The sequence below is a fragment of the Oncorhynchus masou genome, chromosome 25 (genome assembly GCF_036934945.1).
Source record: "Oncorhynchus masou masou isolate Uvic2021 chromosome 25, UVic_Omas_1.1, whole genome shotgun sequence".
NCBI classification, from domain to species: domain Eukaryota; kingdom Metazoa; phylum Chordata; class Actinopteri; order Salmoniformes; family Salmonidae; genus Oncorhynchus; species Oncorhynchus masou.
In genome coordinates this window covers 19,976,650-20,001,998 of record NC_088236.1, presented here as the reverse complement: position 1 = coordinate 20,001,998, position 25,349 = coordinate 19,976,650, and the positions used below count along the sequence as shown (strand labels likewise).

Sequence of the window (25,349 nt, the reverse complement as noted above, 5' to 3'; positions counted from 1 at the left end):
TTTAGAAAGAGTTTCATGCTGGTGTTTGGAAAAATGAGCCAGAAATTGTAGTTTTTCTAGGTGGCTCTCATTTTGGCTGTAGTTTTTCCAAGCTCGTGAAAGAGAGCGCGTTCTTGGTATTTTTCTCCGGTAAAGACAATAACGATTCTCTGTCTTAAATTTGGTTTATTTACATATTAGGGTACCTAAGGTTTGATTATAAACGTTGTTTGACTTGTTTGGAAAAGTTTATTAGTAACGTTTGGGATTCATTTTGTATGCATTTTGATGGAGGGAAACTGGGAGTATTATTGACTGAAGCGCGCCAGCTAAAATTAATTTTTATGGATATAAAGAAGGACATTATCGAACAAAAGGACCATTTGTGATGTATCTGGGACCTTTTGGAGTGCCAACAGAAGAAAATCATCAAAGGTAAGGCATTTATTATAATCGCTATTTCTGACTTTCGTGGCGCACCTGCCTGGTTGAAATAAGTTTTTCATGCTTTTGTATGCGGGGTGCTGTCCTCAGATAATCGAATGGTGTGCTTTCGCCGTAGAGCCTTTTTGAAATCTGACACAGCGGCTGGATTAACAAGAAGTTAAGCTTTATGTTGATGTATTACACTTGTGATTTTATGAAAGTTAAATATTTATAATTCTGTAGTTTGAATTTCGTACTCTGCAATTTCACCGGATGTTGGCCAGGTGGGACACGACCGTCCCACCTGCCTATAAGAAGTCAAAGAAAAAAATAATCAAACATGCTTGGTGTTCGCCAAAAGGCATATGGGAGACTGCCCAACATATGGAAGAAGGTACTCTGGTCAGATGAGACTAAAATTTTGCTTTTTGGCCATCAAGGAAACTGCTATGTCTGGCGCAAACCCAACACCTCTCATCACCCTGAGAACATCATCCTCACAGTAAAACATAGTGTTGGCAGCATCATGCTGTGGGAATGTTTTTACTCGGCAGGGGCTGGGAAACTGGAATGATGGATGGCAGTAAATACAGGGAAATTCTTGAGGGAAACCTGTTTCAGTCTTGCAGAGATTTGAGACTGGTACAGAGGTTCACCTTCCAGCAGGACAATGACCCTAAGCATACTACTAAAGCAACACTCGAGGGCTTTAAGGGGAAACATTTAAATGTCTTGGAATGGCCGAGTCAAAGCCCAGACCTCAATCCAATTGAGAATCTGTGGTATGATTTTTTTTTTGTTTGTTTGTTTTTACCTTTATTTAATCAGGCAAGTCAGTTAAGAACAAATTCTTATTTTCAATGATGGCCTGGGAACAGTGGGTTAACTGCCTGCTCAGGGGCAGAACGACAGATTTGTACCTTGTCAGTTTGAACTCGCAACCTTGCATTTACTAGTCCAACGCTCTAACCACTAGGCTACCCTGCCGCCCCGATTTAAAGATTGCTGTACACCAGCGGAACCCATCCAACTTCAAGGAGCAGTTTTTAATTGAAGAATGGGCAACAATCCCAGTGGCTAGATGTGCCAAGATTATAGAGGCATACCTCAAGAGACTTCCAGTTGTAATTGCTGCAAAAGGTGGCTCTACAAAGTATTGACATTGGGGGGTGAATAGTTATGCACACTCACGTTTTCTGTTTTTTTGTCTTGTGTCTTGTTTGTTTCACAATAAAATATATATCTTCAAAATGGTAGGCATGTTGTATAAATCAAATGATACAACCCCCCCCCCCAAAAAAAAATCAATTTTAATTCCAGGTTGTAAGGCAACAAAATAGGAAAAATGCCAAGGGGGGGTGAATGCTTTCTCAGCTGCAGTAGCAAAATAATTATACAGAAAGAACCCAGTCAGTTATCAAAATATTATTCTGAAAACCCCCCCTTTTAATGTGAAAGGGAGGAGTGAACTTGTTTCACCAACTTAAACTCACATGGCAAACCAACCTCCCCATTCCCTCCTTGTCACTTGGCATCCAACCCTTTCTAATGATTGATTTCTTGTTTAGAGTTCGATGCCAAGTTCAAATGACTAGAAAATAAATGCCTGTTGATTGCGACCATTGTGTGGTAGAAAAGTAGAAACACAGCAGCAGCCGGTGTGATACTTCTAACATAAGTGGCTTGTTTCTATGCACTCTGGGGAAGGGGATTCCAGAAATTGGCAGCAGGGGGAGGAAGGTGCAGAAGATGGAAAAGCCATTAGTGGGATGCATCTTTGAGGAGGTAGAGAGAGAAGCAGAGGAGAGGAAGCTGGTGGGGCCTCTGTCGGTCTCAACTAAGCCCTGAATCACTCTGAGACCACTTCTCCAGAAGGAGACATAGGTACAAGTGGTAAACCGATACCTTCTTATGGAAAACACTGAGGCGGTGGAACAGCATTATGTCATTATTGCTGTCATCCAGAATCAATTAGGTCATCCATGATGGCTTTATATCTATATACTGATGTTTAATTTGAATGTTAATGAGACAGGAATACCTACACGTTTATGTCCATAAAAGATAACCTTTCTGCCCCTGACTGCTCCATGAAGTCAATGCAGTGCATTTGTAGGCCTACTATTGGTAGGTGAAGAGATTATGTAATTCAGCTAAACAAGTTAAACGAGGTCCCTTGGAATGAGACCGGAGTCAGTGGGTCATTCTTACCCTCCGGGCTTGTATTTGAAGTTGAGCCTGTCAACGTATTGTCTGATGTCAAACAATGAGCTATCTTATGTATAGACCACAGGACAGAAGAATCAGCCATGGTCCAACTGGAAAGCAAAAATATCCCCAAAATGGCTAACATTCATGATTCCCGTATTTATGAGGTTTATTATGTAGGCTAAAATAGTCCATTCCCAGAATCATACACTAGAAAGTGAGTTCTGGGAATTAGTTCTAAAATGAACAAATGAGGCTACCCTTGAGAAATTAACAAAAATATGTGTATCAAAACCAACTGAAACCAAGAAGACATTGCAATGAAACATGACTAAAAATAAATGCATAAGTCATATTTCAAGTGTCACTTGCACTGACAGTATTCAAGCGCAATACTCTTTATGACGTGATTGCCAGTTTGGAGCATTTGACAATGGCGTGACTTAGTGTGCCGACTTTAATGAACATACTTCTCATCATCTCAGGCCAGAATGTGACCTCAAGCCTCTACTAGAACACAGTACTAATGCCAGCAATAACAACGCCCACAGAGCCTACAGCATATGGTTCCAATAGAAATCATGAAGTACATTCACTTCTAACAGAAATCCCTATAGATCCTAGTAGTCAAACTGGGTTACATAGAAATTCCAAGTGAGAGAACAAACTAATGGGAAAAAACTGGATGTATCATCAACGTTGTTTTCACCTCATTAAAAAATAATAATTCACTGTGAATTCACTGTTGAATCAACGTGGAAAACTTGATTGGATATGCAAAAAAGTTGTCATCTTTATTTTTTCAACTAACTTTTAAACTACCGTAATTTCCGGACTATAAGCCGTTACTTTATTCCCACGCTTTGAACCTCGCGGTTTATACAATGACGCGGCTAATTTATGGATTTTTCCCGCTTTCACAAGATTCATGCCCCCAAAAAACTGAGCACCGTCACATAATGTGACGTAAATCGAGCGCGCTCAAACTTCCCATCATTCTGATTACGGTAGTAATTTTGTCACCCTCATCATGGCAAAGACATGGACAAATGCATACGATGCAGCTTTCAAGTTGAAGGCGATCGATCTGGCTGTTGGAAAAGTAAATAGAGCTGCTGCACGGGAGCTTGGCCTTAATGAGTCGATGATAAGACGTTGGAAAGCAGCGTGAGGAACTGACTCAGTGCAAAAAGACAACAAAAGCTTTCAGATGGAAGAAAAGCACATGGCCCAAAGTATTTGGGCCCCCATTATTTTTATTTCTACTTTGCACATTCTACTTTGCACACTTCCACTGCAAATCTACCATTCCAGTGTTTTACTTGCTATATTGTATTTACTTTGCCACCATGGCCTTTTTTTGCCTTTACCTCCCTCATCTCACCTCATTTGCTCACATCGTATATAGACTTGTTTATACTGTATTATTGACTGTATGTTTGTTTTGCTCCATGTGTAACTCTGTGTCGTTGTATGTGTCGAACTGCTTTGCTTTATCTTGGCCAGGTCGCAATTGTAAATGAGAACTTGTTCTCAACTTGCCTACCTGGTTAAATAAAGGTGAAATAAAAAATTTGCAGCCACTCGACATCAGTGTAAATTGTGCATTTAAGGTGGCGCTCCTTGTTCAGTGGGAGGCTTGGATGACAAGTGGGGAGAAATCCTTCACTAAAACGGGCCGCATGCGAAGACCAACTTATGGTCAAGTCTGCCAGTGGGTCCTGACAGCGTGGAGCATTGTCAAAAAAATCCACTATCATCAATGGGTTTCGAAAGGCTGGACTGCTGCGTGTTGAAGAGGCAGCATGAGCTCAGCGGGGTATTTGCCTCCGGATGAAAGTGACGAGAGCGACAATGAAAACGATCCAACATCGGATGAAGCAATTTTGAGGCAATTCAACTCCGACACCGAAGGAGATGACTTCAGTGGTTGCAGTGCACAGGAGGAGGAAGATAGTGACCAATGACTTTCTTGGTAGGCCACTGTTTAATTTTTGTTACAAGCCGTGTTTCGTTTAAAGGCTGTGTAAAGTTCATTTGTTTCAATGTACCGGTAGGCTCCTGCGGCTTATAGACATGTGCGGCTGATTTATGTACAAAATACATATTGTTTAATAATTCAGTGGGTGCGGTTTATATTCAGGTGCGCTTAATAGTCCAGCAATTACGGTAAATCCATTGTCATTGTCAATTCTTTTGTTGATTTCATATTAAATTCACATTAGTTGACAACTCACTCAACCAAATGTAAATCAAATAAAAATAGTCATTGTACAGGCGTCTGTGCCTAGTGGGAAATCATTTCTCGAACATCACAACAGTATTTTGCTGAAGTTACTTCTTGGGATAAAGTTTGCTAAGATGTTTGTTGACATCATGTTTGCCACAGAGTGACCACTCCCTCCCTGGGCTTGTGTTTCAATATCACATGTGCTGTGCTCATCAGGCCTGCACTGTTTGGGTGCTGATAATTCTTTGAGCCACAACACAAATGGATGATTATCTCTGTTCTGAAACAGTGTTTATAGTGTGGCAGTGAATGATGTCATGTACCTCATGTCTCTATTCCACTTTTTCAGCTCCTTAGATGCCATTAAAAGAGCCTTTCGACAAAGTGGATACAGATGTTCCACAACACCTTCACTAATCCTGAAAAACTACAGTTTAACTTATTTGTTTATTAAAAGAAAGAAGGCTATTATTCTTTTTAGTTGAATTTAAGTTTCAGAAAAACTAGTTTAACTTGGCATAAAATATCCCTAACTATCATTCTGTGGCATGTATAAATTAGAGACACAGAAGTTCATGGTTTGTGCCAAACTGGCACCAACTCACACAATGACTGTAAAAACCACTTCTGCCGAGGCTTGAAGTTGTTAGAGCAACGCGTTGTTAGAGACTGAGGGCTTTATAATATAATGTGTATATCTAGAGGGTAAACAAAACATGCTATTGAGTTGAGTTATAATGTAGGAATGTTGTCCCCTGCAGGGTGTGGACTTTAATCTGCAGTTGTGACATGACCAGAAAACAATCTATCAGTTATGTGAGAAGTTAATTAAAGTGTTCAAATTAAATCAAATTACTTTTTCAACCCCACATTAGTCAAGTTCATGGTGCCTTTCCCATTAGGCGTTACATTGCACTTTATAGAACCCTACTATGATGACAAGGCTAGAGTATAGAGGAGAACATGGATGGTTTGACCTTAAAGCTGGAATGCTTAATGGTGAAGCAGTCACTTCCATTTGCGATATTACAACACAGAAGTTTTCCCCTCTGACATCATTGCACGCATGATAGAAAAGCGCAGAATGTACCATGCTGTGTGACGCTTGGCAACAAAAACAATAACAACTGTGGTGGGGCGGCCAGTGGCGCTATTTCCCTCTACAGCGGATTCTATCTATAAGCCTAAGGGGAAAAACTGAGAGGAGGAAGATAAAATAAACTATTGCTGTGTGTGTGTGTGTGTGTGTGTGTGTGTGTGTGTGTGTGTGTGTGCGCGTGCGTGCGTGCGTGCGTGCGTGCGAGCGAGCGAGCGAGAGATAGAGAGCGAGAAAAAGAGACAGAGCGAGAAAAAGAGACAGACAGACAGACAGACAGACAGACAGACAGACAGACAGACAGACAGACAGACTTAAAGCCAGAGACAAGGGGAGAGACCTGCTCTGGCGCAGTACCCCTGCCTCCCCATAGACTCCCAGTTTCCCAGCCCCAGATCATATAACAGAATGATAGGACATTCCTCCAAAACAAAAGAGTGAAAACTAATGAAGGTACATACATCAAAGTTGGGCAAGGCTTTGTTTCAAGGTGTGTTATCACATAAATCAACTAACTACAGTAAAGATCTTTTCATCTAAACTTTTTTTTAAAGAGCAATGTTCCCCAGTCCTTTATGATGAAGCACCATTAAACCTACTTTACTTTATATCACTTTAATAAACCTCAATTAACCACCTTAATGGTGATATATTTACATGGATGTTTCAACAACAGATGTTCAAAATTGACCCCAGAAATTTGAACCAAAGAATAAACTTGTTTCAAGATGTATTCCGTATCATTTCTAAGAGCCCACAGTATGCTGTTTGTTCCTCACCGAGGATGCAGAGAGATTAATAAATCTAAATATTTCCTTCTGAAATTCTCCTGCAATGGAACACATTGGTGTCTACATAAAGTCTGCATTGATAAAAGCTGCTCGCTAGTTAGCCAAGAATGACCTGCATAAACACTGAGGAATGCTCAATGTTGAAAGTTGGTTAGAGCAGAATGTACCCTAATGCATGTGCTTGATCACAGGTCAGACAACCACACAAGCCTCACTTCTAAATCATGTCTATACAGCCACCTCTATTTACAAGCTGAAATGATGTGAGAGGATATTACTAAGGTTAATAGAGAGGGCCAGATGTTGCTCCTGACCTTTTCATGACCTAACTAGGAAAAACTCTGGGCACTAATCTTAAAATGCTCTATGCCAAACAACCTTAAGGACATGACTGAAAATAATGTGTGTGTGATAAACACATGAGGAACAGAACATTTATATTTATATAATAACAGTCTTAATGGAAAGCACACAGTAACTTCTCAGAAGAGCACTGGATGTCCTTTACTGTTGTTATAAAGTGCAGATGACTGAGACACAATGCCACTAAAACTGCAATCCATACAAACCCATAAACTGTACGGCCCACAAAGCAAATTCTTGCACAGTTCACATGCTATAGGTATTTTCCAGAGGTATAGTTAAACTTGGTTACTTGAAACAGAAACATAGAAAGAATGCAAGTGTACTAAAAACAAGGCATTCACAGAGGAATCGGACAAAAAATGTCCTAAGAAGCCAAAGGTAGGTGACACATGCATGCAAGCTTCAGGTTTCAACACTTTCGTAAGTCCTAAGTCTTTGAAACATTTCCTTTGTGGTTCCTTTGTGGTCGACTGGCCAGCAATTACCCTGAAGTCATCGCAAGTGTCCCACAATGAAAGGGCAACAGTCTCTAAAATGTAGGCGGAAATGTTCTCACCCCAAGCACCTACTTTGAGTCCCTATACCTCTCATCATCCCCCACCACAGTATCACACTAGTCTGTCGTCATGCCTAACATTAGACAGTGAAAGTCCCAAGTGGCACCCTATTCCCTCTATATGACACTACTTTTGATGGGCCCTGATTAAAAGTAGTGCACTATAAAGGCAATAGGGTGCGATTTGGGATAAAGCCAAGTGTAACCTCAAACTGAAGCTGTGAGTCACCACCACCATCAAATGACTGTTTCCAGATGATAAGGTAAAAAGGGAAGTCTCCATTAAGTCTGTGCCTGCGCTCAAATGGTAGCCTATTCTCTACTCAGTGCACTACTTTTTATCAGAACCCTATGAGCCCTGGTCAAAAATAGTGCACTACATAGGGAATAGGGTTCCATTTGGAACATAACCTGTGTGCGTGGAGGGCTTTGCCTCAGCCTGGCTGTGTTTTACATTGCTTCTGTGTGGAGCTAACTCGGCGTGCCCCACATCTCAGTGAATGGAAAAGATGAGCCTGATATTCTCTCAGTGAATATCACAGCTTGAGACATCACAAAGGGCTGAAGGCGGACTCCAGATGTCTGGACCTCTACAGCGCAGCTCTTTGGAGCATTACAATCTCTACCTTTTGTCTTTATAAACCTCACCAGAGGAAGTGAACTGGAGCCATTCTTCCTCATCTTGTCCCATTACAGGAGTTGAATAGCATTGGAATTTGCAAACTGTGTACGGTCACTTCTCTGAAAAGATAACCAAAGTACTTATTGAGGATGTTCAGCTATGGTGTGGGCCAGGGGCGCAACTTTGGTTTTAGAAGTGTGGGGGACATAATATATAAATATATATATACAGTACCAGTCAAAAGTTTGGACACCTACTCATTCAACCGTTTTTCTATATGTTTACTATTTTATACATAGTAGAATAATAGTGAAGACATCAAAACTATGAAAAAACACATATGGAATCATATAATAACCCAAAAAGTCTCAAAAAAGACTTAATTTTGTATTTGAGATTCATCAAAGTAGCCACCCCTTTGACTTGATGACAGCTTTGCACACTCTTGGCATTCTCTCAACCATCTTCATGAGGTAGACACCTGGATTGCATTTCAATTAACAGATGTGCCTTGTTAAAAGTTAATTTGTAGAATTTCTTTCCTTCTTAATGCGTTTGAGCCAATCAGTTGTCTTGCGACAAAATAGGGGTGGTAAACGGAAGATAGCCCTATTTGGTAAATGACCGAGTCCACATTATGCCAAGAACAGCTCAAATATGCAAAGATTAATGATAGTCCATAATTACTTGAAGTTATGAAGATCAGTCAATGCGGAACATTTCAAGAACTTTGAAAGTTTCTTCAAGTGCAGTCGCAAGAACCATCCAGCACTATGATGAAACTGGCTCACATGAGGACAACCACAGGAAAGGAAGACCCAGAGTTGCCTCTGATACAGAGGATAAGAGTTAGAGTTACCAGCCTTAGAAATTGGAGACCAAATAAATGCTTCACAGAGTTCAAGTAACAGACACATGTCAAGATCGACTGTTCAGAAGAGACTGCGTAAATCAGGCCTTCATGGATTAATTTCTGCAAAGAAACCATTACTTAACGACACCAATAATAAGAGGAGACTTGCTTGGGCCAAGAAACTGAAGCAACTGACATTAGATCAGTGGAAATCTGTCCTTTTGTCTGATGAGTCCAAATTTGAGATTTTTGCTTCTACTCACAGCATCTTTGTGAAACGCGGAGTAGGTGAATGGATGATCTCCACATGTGTGGTTCCCACCGTGAAGCATGGAGGAGGAGGTGTGATGGTGCTTTGTTGGTGACACTGTCTGTGATTTATTTAGAATTCAAGGCACACTTAACCAGCATTGCTACCACAGAATTCTGCAGCGACACGCCATCCCATCTGGTTTGGACTTAATGGGACGATCATTTGTTTTTCAACTGGACAATGATGCAACACACCTCCAGGCTGTGTAATGGCTATTTGACCATGAAGGAGAGTGATGGAGTGCTGCATCAGATGACCTGGCCTCCACAATCCCTTGACCTCAATCCAATTGAGATGGTTTGGTATGAGTTGGACAGCAGAGTGAAGGAAAAGCAGCCAACAAGTGCTCAGCATATGTGCTTCAAGACTGTGGGAAAAGCATTCCAGGTGAAGCTGGTTGAGAGAATGTCAAGCGTGTGCAAAGCTGTCATCAAGGCAAAGGGTGGCTACTTTGATGAATCTAAAATGTAAAATATAATTTGACACAATGTAGAAAATAGTAAAAATAGGTGTCCAAACTTTTGACTGGTACTGTGTATATATATATATATATATATTTTATCCATTTGGATAAACACTCCAAACAGTCTACCCAACCACTCAGGGGCGTCCGCATGGTCCTAAAGCACACCGTTGCCTCGTTTTGTATCACATTCCAATGAAAAATGGGGCAGGGACAAAAATGCAATTTAAGAATGTCCCCCCTGTCCCCAGTGATAGTTGTACCTCTGGTGTGGGCTGTCAACCAAGTAACCCAGAATCACCCTGAAACACCCAGTCCTGGTGGGGCCATACTTGCGGAAACTAGAAAAAGTTTAAGTGCAAGGTTAAGTTTAGGCATCAGCAAATTAATATCATTGACATAGTGTCAAGTGATATAATGCTACATTGTAGCTGATCCCATCAGATAAGCTGGCACACGTTAAGCCTAAATTAACCTCACAAGGTAGCAGTGATTATTTCCTGTAACAAATTCCTCAATAGTCTATAAAACTTTTTCTCCACAAACCAATGTCATTTCTTAAAACAGGTCAACTCGACCACCAGAGGGATACATGTAAACCTTGAATTTGGAGGTGTCAGTCATCGTTGGAGTCAAATAGAGACATGATTTGAGCTGACTCTACTGGAGAGTGCTGGTCTACACTAACCCATAAAATTGGAATGTGAATTCTTGAGGGCCTGCAGTGAGTGAGCGGAACAACACATAACACTCTGCCTTTGGTGGCAATTAGCTGCAGGCTTTTATGCAAAGGGAGGTGTAATCCTGAATGCTGATTGGTTAAAAGTGCATTCCAGCTGGTGTCTATTCCAACGGCTAGTTACCAACGGCTAAATCTATGACATTAAAATGCCCTTTTTACACTGTTCCATCTGACTGCGCAATCCACTGTCTCATCAGCCCAGGCAGGGAAGTTATAGACTTGATCTCCATTATAAAATGCACCTAAACATTATCTCGCAATTCTTTTAGACTAATATTTAGTTTTCAACAGTGGAGATTAGTATAAACCTTGCTGTCTATCTGTCCGACATTTGCAACATTGTTTCAATACTCAAATGGGATCTCCAACTGTCCCAAAGTAATGAACGTGTCGGGGTCGGGAGTCGTGACGAAAGAGAGATGCAGGCAGAGTTTCTCAGCCAGTCGAAATTATGAATCAGCTGGCATCATTTTTATAGATATATACAAAGAAATGTCAATTGATAAAAGGTAAAACGAAAGTCCGGCTAATTTGCAGTCTTTCCAGCTTCAGTTTGAAGCCAACCTTACTTTGCTACCTGACAACTTTACGTTTTTTACTTTTTAATTACCGTTTATATTTTTGTTTTTTTCCTCAACTTTTTTTTTCATTCAACTTTGTCACTCCAGACACTTTATCTGGACATGGTTCGTCAGGACCTCCTTAGCCGAAGCTAAGTAGTAACATTAACACGATGCCTTCTAATTGCAGTTACTGTTGTCAGGATTTGGCCAGGGTTGTTCCGGTTTTTGGTCACTAGATGCCCCCATTGTGTTTTTGACCTTTTGCTTTCCCTTGATCCCCATTATTATTTGCACCTGTGCCTCGTTTTCCCCTGATTGTATTTAAACCCTTAGTTTCTCTCAGTTCTTTGCTCTGTGTTTGTATGTTAGCACCCAGCCCTAGTATTCTGTGAACTCTTGTTGATCCCGGTGGACGCTCTTGTGGATTTCTGTTTTTTGTTCTTGTTTATTTATTTTTGAGTATCTTTTGAGGCTTTTTATGTTATTCCTACCACCTTGTGGATTTACCTTTTTGTCTTGGAGGATTACCTTGTGGATTAACTTGTTCTTGTGGTATTCCTTTTGAGGTTGTGGAGTTACATGTTTTCCTGAAGGACTTCACTTTTTACTTTATTAAATACACCGTCTCAAGTACTGCTGTGTCTGCCTCATCTTCTGGGTTCTGCTGACTATTCGTGCCTCAGTTGGTTATGTGACTGTTTCTCACTCCGGAGACCCGGGTTCGTAACCGGGTCCTGACAACTGTAGTCATAATATACAGGTGAGCAATCGCCTTACGGTAAGGATAGCTGTGCAACAAGCCCAGCTTCAGACGCAATCGTTAGGCAAGGGTAATTTCAGTGTAGGAAAGGATGAAACAGAGTGTGCCACCAGTAAGTACAGATAGTAACGTTAGTATAAATCCCCTCGCACGGTCCCCGCAGCCGGACAACTTTCTCACGGTTTCTGGAGGGAAATGCTGTAGGAATGCTCAACCGGTATCGCTCATTCAGCCGACAGAAACTTTCAACCGGTTTTCCCCATTAAACAACGAGTCAGAGTCAGAGGCCGAGCCTTCTCTTGTCCCTACTCCTTCCGTTACGGGGTCTGAGACGCCAAAGCTTCCCACCATTAGCTCTGACAAATTGAAAACTCTAGTCATTGGCGACTCCATTACCCGCAGTATTAGACTTAGATCATACACTGTTTACCAGGGGGCAGGGCTACCGATGTTAAGGCTAATCTGAAGATGGTGCTGGCTAAAGCTAAAACTGGCGAGTGTAGAGAGTATAGAGATATTGTTATCCACGTCGGCAGCAACGATGTTAGGATAAAACAGTCAGAGATCACCAAGCGCAACATAGCTTCTGCATATAAATCAGCTAGAAAGATGTGTCGGCATAGAGTAATTGTCTCTGGCCCCCTCCCAGTTAGGGGGAGTGATGAGCTCTACAGCAGAGTCTCAGAACTCAATCACTGGTTGAAAACTGTTTTCTGCCCCTCCCAAAAGATAGAATTTATAGATAATTGGCCCTCTTTCTGGGACTCACCCACAAACAGGACCAAGCCTGACCTGCTGAGGAGTGACGGACTCCATCCTAGCTGGAGGGGTGCTCTCATCTTATCTACCAACATAGACAGGGCTCTAAATCCTCTACCTCCACAATGAAATAGGGTGCAGGCCAGGCAGCAGGCTGTTAGCCAGCCTGCCAGCATAGTGGAGTCTGCCACTAGCACAGTCAGTGTAGTCAGCTCAGCTATCCCCATTGAGACCGTGTCTTGCCTCGACCTAGGTTGGGCAAAACTAAACATGGCAGTGTTCGCCTTAGCAATCTCACTAGGATAAAGACCTCCTCCATTCCTGCCATAATTGAAAGAGATCATGATACCTCACATCTCAAAATAGGGCTACTTAATGTTAGATCCCTTACTTCAAAGGCAATTATAGTCAATGAACTAATCACTGATCATAATCTTGTTGTGATTGGCCTGACTGAAACATGGCTTAAGCCTGATGAATTTACTGTGTTAAATGAGGCCTCACCTCCTGGCTACACTAGTGACCATATCGCCCCGTGCATCCCGCAAAAGCGGAGGTGTTGCTAACATTTACGATAGCAAATTTCAATTTACCAAAAAAAATGACGTAAATGTTGTGGATCTTAATGTTTTTCCTCATAATCCTGGACTATCGGACCACCATTGTATTACGTTTACAACAAATAATCTGCTTAGACACCATCAAGGAACATGAAAAGTCGTGCTATAAATTCACAGACAACACAAACATTCCTTGATGTCCTTCCAGACTCCCTGTCTACCCAAGGACGCAAGAGGACAAAAATCAGTTAACCACCTAACTGAGGAACTCAATTTAACATTGCGCAATACCCTAGATGCAGTTGCACCCCTAAAAACTAAAAACATTTCTCATAAGAATCTCCCTGGTATATAGAAAATACCCGAGCTCTGAAGCAAGCTTCCAGAAAAGTGGAACGGAAATGGCGCCACACCAAACTGGAAGTCTTCCGAATAGATTGGAAAGAGAGTACCGTGCAGTATCGAAGAGCCCTTACTGCCCTTACTGCTGCTCGATCATCCTATTTTTCCAACTTAATTGTATTTTTGATACTGTCGCAAAGCTAACTAAAAAGCAGCATTCCCCAAGAGAATATGGCTTTCACTTCAGCAGCAATAAATTCATGAACTTCTTTGAGGAAAAGATCATGATTATTAGAAAGCAAATTACGGACTCCTCTTTAAAACTGCGTATTCCTTCAAAGCTCAGTTGTCCTGAGTCTGCACAACTCTGCCAGGACCTAGGATCAAGAGACACACTCAAGTGTTTTAGTACTTAAATCTCTTGACACAATGATGAAAATAATCATGGCCTCTAAACCTTCAAGCTGCATACTGGACCCTATTCCAACTAAACTACTGAAAGAGCTGCTTCCTGTGCTTGGCCCTCCTATGTTGAACATAATAAACGTCTCTCTATCCACCGGATGTGTACCAAACTTACTAAAAGTGGCAGTAATAAAGCCTCTCTTGAAAAAGCCAAACCTTGACCCAGAAAATATAAAAAAACTATCAGCCTATATCGAATCTTCCATTTCTCTCAAAAATTTTAGAAAAGGCTGTTGCGCAGCAACTCACTGCCTTCCTGAAGACAAACAATGTATACAAAATGCTTCAGTCTGGATTTAGACCCCATCATAGCAGCGACTGCTCTTATGAAGGTGGTAAATTACCTTTTAATGGCATCAGACCGAGGCTCTGCATCTGTTCTCGTGCTCCTAGACCTTAGTGCTGCTTTTGATACCATCAATCACCACGTTCTTTTGGGGAGATTGGAAACCCAAATTGGTCTACATGGACAAGTTCTGGCCTGGTTCAGATCTTATCTGTCGGAAAGATATCAGTTTGTCTCTGTGAATGGTTTGTCCTCTGACAAATCAACTGTAAATGTCGGTGTTCCTCAAGGTTCCGTTTTAGGACCACTATTGTTTTCACTATATATTTTACCTCTTGGGGATGTCATTCGAAAACATAATGTTAACTTTCACTGCTATGCGGATGACACACAGCTGTACATTTCAATGAAACATGATGATGCCCCAAAATTGCCCTCGCTGGAAGCATGTGTTTCAGACATAAGGAAGTGGATGGCTGCAAACTTTCTACTTTTAAACTCGGACAAAACAGAGATGCATGTTCTCGGTCCCAAGAAACAAAGATATCTTCAGTTGAATCTGACAATTAATCTAAATGGTTGTACAGTCGTCTCAAATAAAACTGTGAAGGAACTTGGCGTTACTCTGAACCCTGATCTCTCTTTTGAAGAACATATCAAGACTGTTTCAAGGACAGCTTTTTTCCATCTACGTAACATTGCAAAAATCAGAAAATCATACCGTCCCTAGGAGGGGTGCACCACTTGAGTGGGTTGAGTCACTGATGTGATCTTCCTGTCTGGGTTGGCGCCCCCCCTTGGGTTGTGCTGTGGCGGAGATCTTTGTGGGCTATACTCGGCCTTGACTCAGGATGGTAAGTTGGTGGTTGAATATATCCCTCTAGTGGTGTGGGGGCTGTGCTTTGGCAAAGTGGGTGGGGTTATATCCTTCCTGTTTGGTCCTGTCCGGGGGTGTCATCGGATGGGGCCACAGTGTCTCCTGACCCCTCCTGTCTCAGCCTCCAGTATTTATGCTGCAGTAGTTTATGTGTCAGGGGGCTCGGGTTAGTTTGTTATATCTGGAGTACTTCTCCTGTCCTATCCTGTGTCCTGTGTGAATTTCAGTATGCTCTCTCTAATTATCTCTTTCTTTCTTTCTCTCGGAGGACCTGAGCCCTAGAACCATGCCTCAGGACTACCTGACATGATGACTCCTTGCTGTCCCCAGTCAAACTGGCCGTGCTGCTGCTCCAGTTTCAAAATCTTGGCCATGTTCTGTTATAATCTCCACCCGGCACAGTCAGGAGAGGACTGGCCACCCCACATAGCCTGGTTCCTCTCTAGGTTTCTTCCTAGGTTTTGGCCTTTCTAGGGAGTTTTTCCTAGTCACCGTGCTTCTACACCTGCATTGCTTGCTGTTTGGGGTTTTAGGCTGGGTTTCTGTACAGCACTTTGAGATATCAGCTGATGTACGTAGGGCTATATAAATATATTTGATTTGATTTGATTTTGTGTTGTTGGCTCGATCCACTGAAAAACAGTATCCTGACAAGAGAGCACATTTCTATGCCAGGTGAAATCGTGCCTTAATATCTCATTGTTATGGATGTATCCAAATAAATGTCACTAGAAAACAGATTAAACAAATGCAGTTACTGTTGTTATTCCGGCTGCACTGTATGACATGACTGTAAATTAGCCATAGTTGGCTACCTAGCAAGCAAGGGATAAGAACTTTGCCAGACAGATGGCAATGGAACATTTAGAACGAACGACTGGGTCGCTTCCATTGATACAGAACAAAAAGACTGAACGACTGGGTCCCGTCTCTGGCAACCGAACCAATAGAACAAACGACCAGCTGGTTGGGAAACAAGCCTAGATTTGTTTCAGGACTATATCTTGAGAAAGGATGAAACAGTATGAATAAATTCATAAAAATAAAGTTTTTAATTAAAATATGTCAATCATTATCGAAATATGTTGGTAACTGCAAACCATTACAGACTACAAAAGGAAGCACAGCCGAGAACTGCCCAGTGACACGAGCCTACCGGATGAGCTAAACTACTTCTATGCTCGCTTCGAGGCAAAAAAACACTGAAACATGCATGAGAGCACCAGCAGTACCGGAAGACTGTGTGATCACGCTCTCCGCAGCCGATGTAAGTAAGACCTTTAGACAGGTCAACATTCACAAGGCCGCAGGGCCAGACGGATTACCAGGATGTGTACTGCGAGTATGCGCTGACCAACTAGCAAGTGTCTTCACTAACGTTTTCAACCTCTCCCTGTCCAAGTCTGTAATACCAACATGTATTAAGCAGACCACCATAGCGCCTGTGCCCAAGAACACTAAGGTAACCTGCCTAAATGACAACCGTCCTGTAGCACTCACGTCTGTAACCATGATGTGCTTTGAAAGGTTGGTCATGGCTCACATTAGTACCATCATTCCAGAAACCCTAAACAACCCTAAACTCCAATTTGCATAGCGACCCAACAGATCCACAGATGATGATATCTGTATTCCACTCCACAATGCCCTTTCCCAACTGGACAGAAGGAACACCTAAGTGAGAATGCTAATCATTGACTACAGCACAGCGTTCAACACCATAGTGCCCTCAAAGCTCATCAATAAGCTAAGGATCCTGGGACTAAACACCTCCCTCTGCAACTGGATCCTGCACTTCCTGACGGGCCGCCCCAAGGTGGTAAGGGTAGGTAACAACACATCCGCCACGCTGATCTTCAACACGTGGGCCCCTTAGGGGTGTGTGCTCAGCTCCCATCCTGTACTCCCTGTTCACTCATGACTGCACGGCCAGGCATGCCTCCAACACCATCATTAAATTTGCCGATGACACAACAGTGGTAGGCATGATCACCGACAACAACGAGACAGCCTATAGGGAGGAGGTCAGAGACCTGGCCATGTGGTGCCAGGACAACAACCTCTCCCTCAAAGTGATCAAGACAAAGGAGATGATTGTGGACAACAGGAAAAAGTGGACCGAGCACGCCCCCATTCTCATCGACGGGGCTACAGTGGAGCAGGTTGAGAGCTTCAAGTTCATTGATGTCCACATCACCAACAAACGAACATGGTCCAAGCACACCGTGACAGTCGTGAAGAGGGCAGGACAAAACCTATTCCCCCTCAGGAGACTGAAAAGATTTGGCATGGGTCCTCAGATCCTCAAAAGGCTCTACAGCTGCACCATAGAGAGCATCCTGACAGGTTGCATCACTGCCTGGTATGGCAACTGCTCGGCCTCCGATGCAAGGCACTACAAAGGGTAGTGCGAACGACCCAGTACATCACTTGGACCAAGCTTCCTGCCATCCAGGACCTCTATTCCAGGCGATGTCAGAGGAAGACCCTGAAAATTGTCAAAGACTCCAGCCACCCTAGTCATAGACTGTTCTCTCTGCTACCACACGTCAAGCGGTACTGGAGCGCCATGTCTAGGTCCAAGAGGCTTCTAAACAGCTTCTGCCCCCAAGCAATAAGACTCCTGAACATCTCTGTTGTCATCTATGCAGTCACTTTAATTAAGTCTACTTACATGTACATACTACCTCAAATAACCGGCACCCCCCTGTATATATTGTTATTTTTTTACTGCTCCTCTTTAATTACTTGTTAGTTTTACCTCTTATTCTTATCCATATTGTTGAAACTGTACTGTCGGTTAAGGACTAGTAAGTAAGCATTTCACGTGACTAATAACATTTGATTTGATTGACCCGTTGTATAAAAGTGATTATGCCCTCGAAGCCGGTGTTTTGAGGATATATAGGCATATATACAGTTGAAATCTGAATTTTACATACACCTTAGCCAAATACATTTAAGCTCAGTTTTCATTTCCTGACATTTAATCATAGTAAAATTTCCCTGTCTAAGGTAAGTTAGGATCACCACTTTTATTTTAAGAATGTGAAATGTCAGAATAATAGTAGAGATAATGATTTATTTCAGCTTTTATTTCTTTCATCACATTCCCAGTGGGTCAGAAGTTTACATACACTAAATTAGTATTAGGTAGCATTGCCTTTAAATTGTTTAACTTGGGTCAAACGTTTCGGGTAGCCTTCTACAAGCTTCCAATAATAAGTTGGGTGAATTATGGCCCATTCCTCCTGACAGAGCTGGTGTAACTGAGTCAGGTTTGTAGGCATCCTTGCTCGCACACGCTGTTTCAGTTCTGCCCACACATTTTCTATAGGATTGAGGTCAGGGCTTTGTGATGGCCACTCCAATACCTTGACTTTGTTGTCCTTAAGCCATTTTGCCACAATTTGGAAGTATGCTTGTCCATTTGGAAGACCCATTTGCGACCAAGTTTTAGCTTCCTGACTGATGTCTTGAGATGCTACTTCAATATATCCACATAATTCTCTCCCTCATGATGCCATCTATTTTGTGAAGTGCAGCATTCCCTCCTGCAGCAAAGCACCCCCACAACATGATGCTGCCAACCCCATGCTTCACGGTTGGGATGGTGTTCTTCTGCTTGCAAGCCTCTCCCTTTTTCCTCCAAACATAACAATGGTCATTATGGCCAAATAGTTCTATTTTTGTTTCATCAGACCAGAGGACATTTCTCCAAAAAGTACGATCTTTGTCGCCATGTGCAGTTGCAAACCGTATTCTGTTTTTTTTATGGTGGTTTTCGAGCAGTGGCTTCTTCCTTGCTGAGCGGCCTTTCAGGTTTTGTTGATCTAGGACTCGTTTTACTGTGGATATAGATACTTCTGTACATGTTTCCTTCAGCATATTCAGAAGGTCCTTTGCTGTTGTTCTGGGATTGATTTGCCCTTTTCGCACCAAAGTACGTTCACCTCTAGGAGACAGAACGTGTCTCCTTCCTGAGCGGTATGACGGCTGCGTCGTCCCATGGTGTTTATACTTGTGTACTATTGTTTGTACAGATGAAAGTGGTACCTTCAGGAATTTGGAAATTGCTCCCGAAGATGAACCAGACTTGTGGAGGTCTACAACTTATTTTTCTGAGGTCTTAGCCTATCAGAAGCTTCTAAAGCCATGACATCATATTCTGGAATTTTCCAAGCTGTTTAACGACACAGTCAACTTAGTGTATGTAAACTTCTGACCCACTGGAATTGTAATACAGTGAATTATAAGTGAAATGATCTGTCTGTAAACAATTGTTGGAAAAATTGCACAAAGTAGATGTCCTAACCGAATTGCCAAAACTATAGTTTGTTAACAATACATTTTTGGAGTGGTTGAAAAACAACTTTTAATGACTCCAACCTAAGTGTATGTAAACTTCCGACTTCAACTCTATATAACACCAGTGACAATTTTTCCTCCAAACACCGGCTTCTCAGGCATTATCACTTAAATAAGACATACCACTATGAGGTGATGAATGAACCCTTTAGGAGCCCAGTAGGTATGAGGTATGAGTTAGTAGGTATGATTAGTTAGTTTGTTTCTGGTAGCCCAAGTTTCACTGAAAAATGTATTGTGGGCTTCTGCACTTTACTTTGAAGTCATCATTGGGTTCAAGCTGTGATATTGGCTTGACACTTTTTTTGAAAGCCACGTGTACTACTTATGTCAAAAGGTGTGTCTGCACTCTGCACAGAACAGCTCAATAATAAAAAGACCAGCTGTGAGGGCCTTCTTGGATGAGGAGTCAAGAGCCAAATGTTCTGGAACATTGCAGTGCAAGAATCTCAGTCAACAACAATGTCAACCAAAGCCTCTTCAGGGCCATTTCCTGGACACAGATTAAGCCTAGTCCTAGAATTTTGTATTTTTATCACCCAACTTTTAACCTAAATCCAATGACGTCGTGGCATTTTTTGGCTGATTTCACATTGAATTCACGTTAGTTGACAACTCAACCAAATGTAAATCAAAAGTGGGTTTGTAGTGGGTTTGTAGTAGGTTTGTAGTAGACAGGTTGTTTACCTCCACATTATTGGCCATGGTGTTGATGAATTTAAATCCCGGAATCCTTTTGTCGCTGCACACCACGCCCACGTCCTCTGTGTGCTTGCAGTCGGAGATGCCGATCCCGTTGGACATGCACAGTGCCAGGGTCTTCTCTTTCCCAGTGCACTGGACATTGTCAAACCAGATGCGCCCTGAAAAAAAGCAGGATTCTCAACACATTGTATATACATCAAGACCTTGGTAGGGAGGAATCTTTTTTCACCTGACCAGTGGTAGCTATCGAGGCCAAACAGACAAGCAAATTTGTCAAAGTGACTGGACACAGGCAGTAATTCTGCTGCTGAGTTGTACACTCACTCCTTTAGCCCTACCGTATCTCCACTATAGATGTGGATTATTCATTTTGGTGAAAGATGAGTCAGAATGTATTGTAAAAGCTTCACCGGAAAAATTGATTAACATTGGCCAATAAAAAACATCCCTGAAAATAGAGTCAATTATTTCCCCTTATCATTACACACATGCATAATGGGTTGAAGTGTAATAGCAGACATTTTACCTTCTCCTTTCCCGTATTTAGAGGACGGAGACCAGGAGACAGCCTCCAGGTAGCCTAACTCCCTGCACACCACCTGGGCAGAGTGAATAGAGAAGTCATCATCACAGACCGTGCCCCACTCGCCATCATAGAAAACCTCCACGCGCCCCTCGTTGTGCTTGCGCTTATCCCCCGCCAAACGCAGCTGTATCCTGGGTGTGTCAGGTGGCAGCTCCGGGGCAGTGTACTGCTCCTGCTCTGGCTCTGGGTAGCCCTGTGGATAGCCATGTGGGTAGCCTAGTTGTTCATACTGGGCCCGACACAGCTTTAACAGGCCTAGCAGGATGGTGAAGCAGTAGGGGAGCGACCACGGGGCCAGCATGGTGGTGTCTGTCAAGTCAGACAGTAGACTGAAGAGGTTATCTGTGGGAGAGTAGAGAGTAGGAAAATAACATTACTCATAAAAAATTAAAAAATCCTTTGGCTACTTTGTCATGTTTTTTTTTTACTGGGAGACTGGTGGTTGGAATTCAGATAAAGAAGTACCCTACATTCAAAGTATTACAGTGACACTGATTGAGGCCATTATTAAGTGGAGGAACAGAGTTGTGGCATGATGTCATCATGAGGTACGACTCCTGCTCCGAGGTGCCCCTTGGAGCCTTGTGAATCAGTAACAAAGAGCATTTAAACACACAAATGTACATCTGTAGATCACATAGCCTATCCTCAGACCTGAGCAATAGTGTCTAAATCAAGTTATGGTTCTATAACCAGTATCAATTAAATTCAAAGATATGTATGACAGATGGTTTTAATCAAACAGCATAACTCCTTTTAAGACTGCTGAAACATTTCACACAAAGCACTGAGCCAATGAACAATAAAGTGGCTTTCAAATTATGTAAACTAAAGGCTATGTCTGTCTGGAAGTTGAAGCTGGATCTTTCTATTTGCCAGCATCTTTCTTTTTCCCTCGCTGTGACGTGGCAGTTGGTTACACAAGTTACAAAACATAGATGTTACAAAATCAAGCCCAACAGCTGGCATTAAGCCCACAGGGTGTGCATCTCCCCACAACGGCACATAGGCGTCATAACCAGGCTGAAGTTTTCTTTAAACCACATGTATAAAGATCCACACATGTGATCTGGAATATAGGATATATGAACCACTATCTTTCTTTAAACTCAATCCTGCTTCAGCACTCTAAGATTAAGATTTAGGGTCTCAAAGTAGAACACAGACAGTACAGAATCACAAAGTAGTTCGCAGAGCAAATATAAGGTAAATATTCAAAAGTATAAGATGGACCACCCCATGAAATGGTGACCTCTTGGATCAAACAGAAGTCTCCTGGCAACAACGAATCAAACAAGGTATTCAGGAAGCTCTGGCTCCCTTTGGTCTTAAGTAAAAACCAATATGTCCAGGCAGTGAAACTCAACACATCAGCATCTATCGACAAACTAGAAGGCTTCTTTTACTGCTTTTAAAAAAGAAGGACATTAATTCCATGATGAGACATAGAAGAATGGCACACTTGTCTTTTCTATCTCCTCATGTTTCACTGTGAGACAGCTAGACACATAACTACCACTGACTAGGGACAGCAGGGCATCTGGGTCAAAGGGAGGAGGTTCCGGGGTCAATATGTCAGGTCAGAACAAAGAGTTAGAGCCTTCCTAATATCTTGCTCAGACCGTTAGACTGTTTAGAACGAACTGGATCATTCTAGATAGAAGAAGTCTGTCTTATCATGCATGGATGGCAATCGAATACTCTATAAATGCATTATACATATGCAGCTCATAGAAAGTGTTACCAAACCATCAACTTGAATAGTTATTTCACGGTTCCTTCTAGGTCAAGACAGTAAAGTAGAATCAAGTCAGAGAACTCCTGGCACATGCCTTTTTTTTACTTTTTTTTTTTACAGGTAACTGCCAAAATAAAGGAAACACCAAAGTGTCTTGATTTTTTATTTATTTTACCTGGCAAGTCAGTTAAGAACAAATTCTTATTTTCAATGATGGCCAAGGAACGAACAGTGGGTTAACTGCCTGTTCAGGGGCAGAATGACAGATTTGTACCTTGTCAGCTTGGGGATTTGAACTTGCAACCTTTTGGTTACTCGTCCAACACTCTAACCACTAGGCTATCCTGCCGCCCCCCTTGACATGGTGTTAGGCCACCACGAACTGCCAGAACAGCTACAATGCTTCTTGGCATAGATTTTACAAGAGTCTGGAACTATTGGAGGGATGCGACACCATTCTTCCATGAGAAATTCCATAATTTGGGGTTTTAATGATGTGGAAAAAGCTGTCTCAGGCGTGTTCAATTGGGTTGAGATCTGATGACTAACACACACACAGTCACACAAGTCACACACACACACTTTAAACCCTCTATGGTCCTTTGAGACCCCTCTTTCAAAGTTACTGAGATATATTCTTCTAGCCATGGTAGACAAAACAATGGGCAGCAATCTTTATATGTGACCCTATTAGCATGATAGAACTCAGAAACCACACCTGTGTGGAAGCACCTAATATACTATGTATCCATTTACTCAAGTGTTTCCTTTATTTTAGCAATTACCTGTATATGACAGATGAGCACATCCAGGTAATAATACACAATGTAGCCATATAACATTCTCTGCAACCTAATTACATAGCTACTATAGGCTACAGAGACTGAAAGCACTTATCGTCATTGGCAAGAGTGAGAAATCAGCTTGCAATCATGAAGTCCACAAAAGCAAAACACATTTATCTCCTCCTGTAGTCGACTGCATCTAAACTGTAGTTGAAAACACTGTGCACCCTACAGCGCACCTGGCACCAACATATCACAAACCCCACAACTATCCACACATGGCATAATTTATATCAGAAATCCCACAATGATGACATCATCCTTGTTTGGGAACCATAAAAAACAAACTGCGGTAAATTCCATCTCAGTAATATCCTACAGTATTACAGGCAAATAGAAACTTCTATAAGAATTTGGTACAAATAAGACAATACCGTTCAAGCAGATCAACGTGAAATCAAACTGCATTTGGTTATATGTGGTGTGGCATATAAGGATACAGCTTAAACACCTAATTTTACATGACAATCTCAAAGACCAAATGTCAAACACATTTTTTTTCAATAATATCCTTAAATAATTGTTGAATTAACCAACTTTTCAAGTTATTACCAAATACTTTGAAAACAATTCTCACCACAGACGATTTAAAAAAAATCCTCTTGATCCTTTATTGAAACCTATAGATGGCTGTCTAATATCATGCCCAAGTCCCAAAATCGTCGCTTTACTCCCCAAAGATTGCTATGCGCCTTACGGATGTTTTACCCCGCTAAACTTTCACTCCCACATGCAATTTCAATGCCGCCTTCGACCAAATTACGCCTTGTGCAACTGCCCAGTAACGCCCACTGCTGGAATGACCTCATCGATGGCCCGAGCGCTGAAATTGGAATAGCCTGAATTCCAATGGATTTGGAGCGACACCGGGGACGCGATAGCATCGCAGAAGGGCAGCAAAAAATGATCCTAGGTCAATAGGGTCCGTTGCCTCTCAACAACCATCTTGCTTTTGCGCCACATTGGTAATTTCGGCACACAGAACCAAAAAGCACACCCTTGTCATGAATTGAGTGTATACATGTATGGTAACACTGTGACATTCAGAAAGCAAAGATCAACATACTTTTTTTGTGATCAAATGTTTATTTTGTAATAATAGTCAGCAAACATGAATACATACAAAATGAAGCTACACCACCATCCCCCCATCCCAATCCCACCCCACCCAAGGACCAAATTAAATAACAGATCCACATACTTTGTGTAACATTTTGCTCTTGTATAGCCTAGCCTACTATATCTAAAATGTATTGTAGCCCACAAAACACACATGTGCTATTGAGCACCACTATCAATTTAGTGTGATATTTGCTCTCTACACTGAATCCTTGATACTGCTGCCACCATGTGAAAAACATATAGCCCAAATTAATATTTTGAAATTTTTATTTAACAAGGCAAGTTGACCGAGAACACATTTTCATTTACAGCAACAACCTGGGGAGTAGTTACAGGGGAGAGGAGATGAATGAGCCAATTGTAAACTGGGGATGATTAGGTGACCATGATGGTATGTGGGCCAGATTGGGAATTTAGCCAGGACACCAGGGTTAACACCCCTACTCTTATGATATGTTCCATGGGATCTTTAGTGACCACAGACACCCATTTAACAACCCATCCAAAAGACAGCACCCTGCACAGGGAAATGTCCCCAATCACTGCCCTGGGGCATTGGTATATATATATATTTTTTTACCAAAGGGTGCCTCCTACTGGCCCTCCAACACCACTTCCAGCAGCATCTGGTCTCCCTTCCAGGGACCAACCCTGCATAGCTTTAGAAACAAGCCAGCAGTGGGATGCAGGGTGGTATGCTGCTGGCCATATAGGCCGAGCTGTAGCTT

General features: G+C 42.0%; 1 protein-coding gene across 1 annotated transcript in view; it reads right to left on the bottom strand.

Annotated features, from left to right (window-relative positions):
- The window catches only part of LOC135513880 (lysyl oxidase homolog 2B), a 52,707-nt gene extending 28,340 nt beyond the window's left edge, over nucleotides 1-24,367 (bottom strand). Inside the window, exons 1-3 of the mRNA XM_064936868.1 lie at nucleotides 24,077-24,367; nucleotides 20,857-21,258; nucleotides 20,313-20,488 (exon numbers count right to left, since the gene is read on the bottom strand). Of these exons, the coding sequence (XP_064792940.1) occupies nucleotides 20,313-20,488; nucleotides 20,857-21,217 (537 nt within the window). The 5' untranslated portion in view covers nucleotides 21,218-21,258; nucleotides 24,077-24,367. The remainder of the gene's footprint in view (nucleotides 1-20,312; nucleotides 20,489-20,856; nucleotides 21,259-24,076) is intronic.
- Between the last annotated feature and the right edge of the window lie 982 nt (nucleotides 24,368-25,349).